Below are 8,018 nucleotides of genomic sequence, written 5' to 3'. Positions count from 1 at the left end.
ATATCTTTTTATTTAACCTTTTTTATTTATTTATTTGTTACTCTAATTAATATCCAACAAAATACGTAATTACTCTTCTACACCAAATTAAATTACGAATAAAATATATAAATATCCACAAATCACATATTAATAATAATAAATTATCAAACTTTAGCTTAGCCAATATGACGGTTATCTTTTTCCATAAAACGAAAAGTGACATTTGGCTTGCCATTTTCCCAAAGATTTATTAAATTTTATTAATAGAAGAACCAAAGTCTTAAAATGAAAAGAAAAAAAGAACCAATATCTTTCACTTCTTAAATCTTGTGGTCCACTTAGAAATATATAGAAGTTTTTTCATTTTTTTTAAACAAGAAAATATACAGAAGTTAAATACATGTTAGTTTATTAGATAAAATAAATAATTGGTGCATTAAATAGTTGAAGAATAGGATATGCTATGCTTCGTAATATATTTTTTAACGGCTGTTTCGTATTATTAAATAGTTTAAAAAAGAATTAAAATAAAAAAAAAAAATTAAGAAAAGAGAAGAAAAGAGTAACAATTATAACCACCAATCACGGACTAAGAAACTGAAACATAGAAAAAGTACATTGAGCGGTTATGATTTTGCGGAGTCTCCTTCCGATTTTATTATTTGAATTTTTTTTAAAAAATAAAATAAAAAACGAAAGGCTTTGGTGAGAAGGCAGACTGCTGAATTGACACGTGACTAGCATGCAGTCCTAATTACAATTACATCAGACTATGCAGTCCAAACTGTAACTTCAAGTTTCAATCACAGCCGCCCATCCAATTCTCGTTGGCCCAGACATAGCTGCATGTGAGCCACGTAGACTTTACCCAACTTACGAAATGACAATAATACCCTCCTTAAACCATTGTTTTCATTTACAAAAATCTCAAAAAGTGCATAATTGGTGTTATTATACACCGCATCGATAGGTAATAATTACAAGTATCACCGTACTTTTACATTAAAAAATTGCTGCCTATTCAGAGCTAGTAGTGTGAGTTTAAGGATTCTTGAATGATTGAAAAGGTTGTGATTGCCAATGTAATGTGTTGATTCGGTGATGGTGTGATACACCTAATATGCAACATAATTTAATTCATTTCCATGGTTTATATAGTATTAAAAAAAACTTGAAATTATTATTTTCCATTTATCAATATATTCTAATGTTTTATAATAGCTTTCCATTATAATATTCTTTTAAATTCCATTTATAAATATTCTAAATTTTAGATATAAAATTTTGGAAACACAACTATATATTAAAAAAAAAAGATATACTTTTTTATACTCTTTTTATTATAATGGAAAATGAAACATTCTAGCTGTTAACAAAAATGAAACATTCTACAATTTTCATTATTTTTCTCTAAAAGACAAATTGTAGACAATTTCCTTGAAAAAGAATAAATAAATAAACAATTCTAATTAATTACGGCACAAACCTTAAAAATTAGAATCTCGCTTCAATATCGAAACTTTATAGAAATATTTATCAATATCCACAATCCCAAATATAATAAGTTTTTATTTTTACTGAAAATAAAATGTATATTTTTTATTATCCATGAAGAAATTTTTTTTTAAAAAAAAAAAGAAAAAAAGAAAAAGAGTAAATGTTATTTTTGACATTTCAGTGGACTGTTTCGGAAATCCAGGAAGATTATGCATACATGTATATATTCCCGCATTTCTCTGTAACAACAAGTACAACTGTTAATATTTAAGGTATATGTGACAACCGAGCGATAAGAGTAAGCTTAAATAGAAATTGAACACTTAGTTAATTGAATAATACATATAAAATTTGTTTACTTTTTCCATGTGAGTTTTAAAGAGGTATAAAATATATATAAATAAATCCAAATAAACATTTGTATATATCTTATATATATTCTTCGTTTGTTGATTTTGAACTAAAGACAAGGCGCCCTTTAAAGCTATCCTTTCTGTCATTTTGCTTTCTGAGGAGTGTTGTTAGTGTCACAATACAAGAATTGAAGAGACAAAACAAAGAAAGGGAAAGGAAAACATGGATTAGAAGAAGAAGAAGAAGAAAAGAAAGAGAGAAAAAGTGATTGAGCAATAATGGAATTTCTGGGGCCTAGGATTGGCTGATTTCACTTTGTTTCATCTTCTCACGTTTAAGACATTGGGTGGGTATATCAATCTTTTATCTTCAACCCATTATTCTAATTAGTTTTTTGTTTTTTATTCCATTTCTTAGTTAATTATTCTCCATTATTTACTGAAGTATTCCAGTCTTTTAAAATGGGTTTTTTTCTTCTTCTTAGATATGTTAAAAAACCATGGCAACAGAGTTATTAAATGTCTGGAACTTATTATCATTGTTTTTTTTTTATTTGATAATATATAGGCTAGAATATTTCTGATTTTCGTCTTCGTATTAATTTTTCTTGTCTGGGAATATAAAGATATATTATATTCCAGAGTTCTTAAATGAGTGCTTGGGATTATAGTGGTCTCTTATCTCATTTCTGTTGTTTTTTTTTACCTCTGTAAATGTGGTAATAACGTGATATACTATGTCGGATTTTTCAGTACAGTTTTTTTAGTCTGACATTTCTGTTTTGAGTATTTACACTCACAATTCCTGGTTATCTGTGTCTACATTATATGCGTATATATTATTTATTTTATTTTATCTTCATTCATTGATTTTTATTCGATTTGTTAATTTTTATTGAATTAATATTCCCTCCAGTACAATCTGTTTTTCAATTAAAATTTCTTTCATACCATTTCCGCATCATTTAAAAAGTTGTTAAGAGTTAAAAACTAATTCTCGTTTAAGAACCAACAACTCTTTTAATTTTTTTAGGAATAAAATTTCATTTCCAGGCTTTTATGAGCGAAAAAGGTTTCAATTTGGGTTTTATTGGTTGATAATTAGGCGTTTAGAGATTTGTTAAAATAATAATGTGAATGTTTTTTTTCTTGAACTGGTAAGTTTTGCTGTGTTTTGTTTGTTTATACAATATTTGTATTCATTGTCCCATTTTTGGTAAAACATTGCCTTAACTCTCATTCCCTTCCTCTGTAGACAACAAAATTTGGTGTAGTAAATTTTATACTTCACATATCTGGTTTATTAATTTCCTTTTCTTTTTGTTTTTTTTCATTTCTCGTGTAATAATTTCACATTATGAGATTTTGCCAAACTCTTCTTACTGAGATATTTACTCTATGTATTGTCCGACTAACATGATGTGTTCCTCTAATAGATTTTCATATTCAGGATTGAGATTTAAGATGGATTTTTCAGATTCTACCAGAGTAGTATTTTCTAGAATTCGAGAATTGGAGCCAGAACATGTGACCAAGATTATTGGGTATCTTCTGCTTCAAGACAATGGGGATCGTGAGATGATCCGGCTGGCTTTTGGCCCGGATAACTTGATACAGTCTTTGGTCAACAAAGCGAAAACAGAGCTGGGATTGTCGAAGCCATCGCCTAGTTCGCCTTCTCAGGCTAATCAACAACCTGTTCTGGACCATTCTTTGCACTTCAGTTCCTACACTCCTGCTTCAGCAAGGGTTGCTTTCCCTCCACCAACTCTCATAACTCAGAGTCCTTATTGGGATCACCAACTGTCTGCGGAGCATAAATTATTTCGTAATGCTGAGCTGCAGCCACTGTATCCTGACTCTGTGGCTGCTGAAGATTTTCATCTTCAAAACCAACTGCAGTTTTTAAGATTGGATGATCCACTGGAATCTGCTAGCTCTGTTAGTGCAGACCAAGTTAGCAGTTACTACTACACTGAGCCTACATTGGGTTTGAGGCAGAGTCGAAGGTCTCCAAGCTTGCCTGAACTTCCTGTTAAGACTTGTCATTATTTCAACAAGGGGTTTTGTAAGCATGGAAGCAACTGTAAGTACTATCATGGCCAACACTCGCCAGATAGCTTTCTTCATCATCATGTATTCTCTGACTATACCAATGATGACCATGCTATCTCTCCTGGCTCTCTTGAGAAGCTGGAGATGGAGATAACCGAGCTTCTGAGATCGAGGCGGGGGTGCCCCGTATCTATTGCCTCTTTGCCAATGATGTATTATGAGAAATATGGGAGGTCACTTCAGGCTGAAGGATACCTTACAGAAAGCCAAAGGCATGGTAAGACAGGTTACAGTCTTACAAAACTCCTAGCTCGGTTGAAGAACAGTATTCGACTCCTTGATAGGTGACTTTAAAATTCACGTTTTATGATTTTATCTCTATTCATTGTTAAATAGTTTGCTAGAATAGATTTCTCATGTTTTGAAGTTAACATATATAAATATATATATATATCTTCAGGCCTCATGGTCAGCATTCAGTCATATTGGCAGAAGATGCTCCTAGATATCTAGAGCATGGTGGTGACAAAAATGAATCTGGTGGAATTGTTTCTGGTTCTCGACAGATTTATCTTACTTTTCCTGCTGAGAGTACCTTCACAGAGCAAGATGTCTCTAATTATTTCTGGTAATTGTTTAGGCATATTTTTTTCTTCTCACCCTTAATAATTTTATCATTAGAACTTATTAGTGTTTCATTTTATTTAAATTTTTTCAATTGCAGCAAATATGGACCTGTTCAGGATGTAAGGATTCCATGCCAACAGAAGAGAATGTTTGGATTTGTTACCTTTGTTTACCAGGAGACAGTCAAGGAAATTCTAGGAAAGGGCAATCCTCATTTTGTCTGCGGTGCTCGTGTTTTGGTAAAACCTTACAGAGAGAAGTCAAGGCTTGTTGATAGGTTAGTTTTTTATCAATTTTCAGATTGAAAGGTTAAGTTAATTGCACAAATTTTTGTTCTTGGAAAAGTTGGATATATTGACATTCATGTGTTGCTAATTTGGAAAAGTTTAGTTAAAAAAAATATAAAAACAGAATTGTTTTATATAAATTAGGTGGAAAAGGAAGGATTCATTGATCCAAGAGAAGGAGTAGAAGCCAAACTGAGAAATGAAAATATTCTTTCTAAAACCCGAATAGTGCTACTGATGGCCTCCCCTGTTCCACATTGACAAATTCTACCATTTAGGGCAAATGTTAAGTTTATAATTTATGAAATCATTATACGAATAGTTTAGTATGATTATAAATTATAATCTTGTAGTAAAGTATTTTTTTCTTTGCAGGAAAGAGAAAATGTTATGCTGCAATAACTTTGTAGATAGAGAGTCCGATCTTCCATTGTGTGAGTAAAATGTTGTTATTTTTATGCAACTTCAAATTTTATTATTTCTTATGTGTATTTGATTGTATCTCAAGTGCTTGTATGATTTTATAGTGCCAAGGGTATATGATGATTCAAGCATCTTTAGGAAACACTCAATCTCAATGGACAATGAGCAAGCATTCGAAGTTGATAGGTGCTTCTCGGAGATGAATTATGCAGCTAAGACCTTGTCTAACCATTCTTTTTATAGCTACCCAATGGATGAGTTGAAAATTACAGAAGGTACGTTGCCACATTTTGAATATGAAACTTTGCCTTTTAAAAGATACTACTCTCATCTCTTGATGTTGCTTGGTCTAGCCGGTGGTGGTGCAGAACAAGCTGAATTTCCATCTCTTGATGGTTTTAGTTACTTTTTTGATGCTTTAAACAACCCTACCAACATTGAGGAAAATAGACTTCATATTCGTACTAATTATAGTGATCATCAAGATAGGTAAACTATCCATAACTCGAGTATCTCTTTTTTCACTCTTACTTTTTGTATTCCTCCTTTTAATGTTTTTTTTTTTGTTTGTTTTTAACAGCCAGGGAGTAAATCTTCCAGAGAGTCCATTTGCACAGGCAATAGGAAGCAGCATATCAACGGTTACTTAGATACTCAAGACAGCCATCATGTTGTTATGACTAATTCAAGGGATTAATACAACAAGAGTTTCGTGTTTTATTTTATTTCCTTTTTCTTTTTATTTTAGTTCTCACCTCAACAATATTACTACAATTACTTAGGAGGTTATACTGAGAGAAACACTAGAAGGAGAAGGAGAAACTTCAGTTGATTACAAATAATTGGTATAGAAAGTTGATATGTGACAAGGAATGATTCTAAAGATCTATCCAAAACTTGAATTCTAATAAAATAGCAATACATAGTTTTATTTCTACTTTGATTGTTTAGTTTATGATGTTTACCTGTAAAATTGATTGAACTTTTACATATTGTTGTGTTCATAAATAGGCAGCATGACACTTCTTAAGAATGTAATATGTTCCGGTCATCGTGTAAAGTTAGTGGTATTATTCTTTTATCAATATAAGGCTATCTAACATATTACTCTTCAGTGTTAAGGTTTGACAACCTCATAGCATCTTTTATAAAGTGGAGAGAAAAGGGTCATGATTTTCATTCATTTGATCTTTATAATCACCATATAAAGTAAGTTCGGTCCCGAGAACCACCATATAAAGTATTGCTTACTTTATAATCTATATACCATTTTGTGGAAGAAAAGTAATATTGCATATAAAACAGGGACCAAGTTTTGAGAACATTAGTCCAAGTAGCCCTTTGTTCCCTACCAATAAGATCCATAATAACTAATAAAATTCACCAGAATTCTAAGGTAAAAAAAATCTACTATAGAATGCATTTTGTTATCTCTTATGATTGGGTTTATCTAATACTTCTTAATTATCCAAAGGCAAAAAGTCGATATATTCATCGAAGTTCATAAAGTAAAGCTTATAGTACGTAACAAATTTTGTTTATTTATTTATTTATTGAAAAGTGTTCTATTTTTCTTTAGAAAAAGTTTGTTATTATAAATTAAACAGAATCATTTACAACAGAAAAAATTAACATGAGATATACAAACTGAAGAGAGATAGGATAACTGATGTGACACAATCAGCACCAAATCTTAACAACTAGAAAGATTTGATGTAGAACAATTCAAAGAATTAACGAGAATCAACGAATAAGCTTCTACTAAGTCAATTGACAAACCAAGTTGTCTAGCCCAACAAACACCATAAAACATGGCATTTGCTTCCATCTCCTGAGATTTATAATTTCCAACAACTGATTTATGGAAATCTCGAATAATAACACCCAATCCCATTTTGTTCCTCGAAGAATCATTAGCCGCATCGACATTTAATTATAGTTTGTTCTTTAGAGAGGTCATCAAGGCTTATGTGCATCCATTCTGGTTTATTGTAGCAAGGATATCAACACTGGTATAATGCATTGAATAAACCTGAAATGAAGTCTGTAGCAACTTGTCATGGACAAAATTATTTCGATCCCACCAAATATACCACATAATACAGAGAATCTTCTCCATATCAACTGTGGAATAGATTGAAGAAAGATGAATAAGAAAATCTCCATCTCGCCTTTGATTTTCCATTCTGAACTCGAATGAATAACCCTCCAAACAGCTTTGGCATGTTTACTATTGGGCTTAGATGCATATAGGAAGCCCATTTATTTTTAGATATATAAATGGACTAGGTTGCTAAAAATAAAATATCATCATGATAGTTTTATTTAGTCCCAATTAGTATTGGATTTATTCAATTAATAATAATTATTTAATGAAATGTTCAATTCTTCTCTTTTGAGCATTGTGTGAGAGTTAGGGGGCCAATAGTAGTGGACACTATTGGGATTTTATGCTCTAAATAAAACGCATTTCAATATAATCTAATTTGTTATCAATAGAAGATTAGAAATCATTTATGTTTACATGTAGTTTTCATATTTATAGTTTAATGTATACAATTTCTGTTAAATCCAAAACATATAGTTATTCACAATTACAGTGATGTCAACACAGTGGAAGGTAATTGTGATTACATGTTTCAAAAGATAATGTCTCATGATTCATCAGTGCACTGGATTTATACTGATGTGATAGTCAGCGATAAAGCTTACTTACATCTTGGATAAGTGTTATGTTTTTTTTCAGGATATTGGCAAAGTATGCTAGTATCAGATGTATGGAGTATATATTGGA

At 31.0% G+C, this 8,018-nt stretch overlaps 1 protein-coding gene across 2 annotated transcripts; it reads left to right on the top strand.

Moving 5' to 3' along the window:
• Positions 1 to 1,733: 1,733 nt before the first annotated feature.
• LOC115698645 (zinc finger CCCH domain-containing protein 18) lies at positions 1,734 to 6,161 on the top strand. 2 transcript variants are annotated; one of them, XM_030625773.2, is made up of 8 exons: positions 1,734 to 2,179; positions 3,269 to 4,231; positions 4,348 to 4,515; positions 4,612 to 4,791; positions 5,177 to 5,235; positions 5,329 to 5,499; positions 5,578 to 5,713; positions 5,805 to 6,161. In XM_030625773.2, exons 2-8 carry the CDS (start codon positions 3,297 to 3,299, stop codon positions 5,872 to 5,874), a joined length of 1,719 nt encoding a protein of 572 aa, XP_030481633.2. In that variant the 5' UTR covers positions 1,734 to 2,179; positions 3,269 to 3,296; the 3' UTR covers positions 5,875 to 6,161. The 2 variants fall into 2 exon arrangements, with proteins under 2 accessions (XP_030481633.2, XP_030481635.2); XM_030625775.2 differs by having other exon boundaries at positions 1,797 to 2,179; positions 3,283 to 4,231.
• Positions 6,162 to 8,018: the final 1,857 nt, after the last annotated feature.

This window comes from Cannabis sativa, chromosome 8 (genome assembly GCF_029168945.1).
Source record: "Cannabis sativa cultivar Pink pepper isolate KNU-18-1 chromosome 8, ASM2916894v1, whole genome shotgun sequence".
Taxonomy (NCBI): domain Eukaryota; kingdom Viridiplantae; phylum Streptophyta; class Magnoliopsida; order Rosales; family Cannabaceae; genus Cannabis; species Cannabis sativa.
This window is presented reverse-complemented; position numbering and strand designations above follow the sequence as displayed.

Bases quoted from the DNA above. Each gene is read 5' to 3' on its own strand.
- LOC115698645 (XM_030625773.2), top strand. From the start codon at position 3,297: ATGGATTTTTCAGATTCTACCAGAGTAGTATTTTCTAGAATTCGAGAA. The intron at 4,516-4,611 runs GTAATTGTTTAG...TTTCAATTGCAG, and splicing joins GATGTCTCTAATTATTTCTG to CAAATATGGACCTGTTCAGG. The intron at 5,236-5,328 runs GTGAGTAAAATG...ATGATTTTATAG, and splicing joins AGAGTCCGATCTTCCATTGT to TGCCAAGGGTATATGATGAT.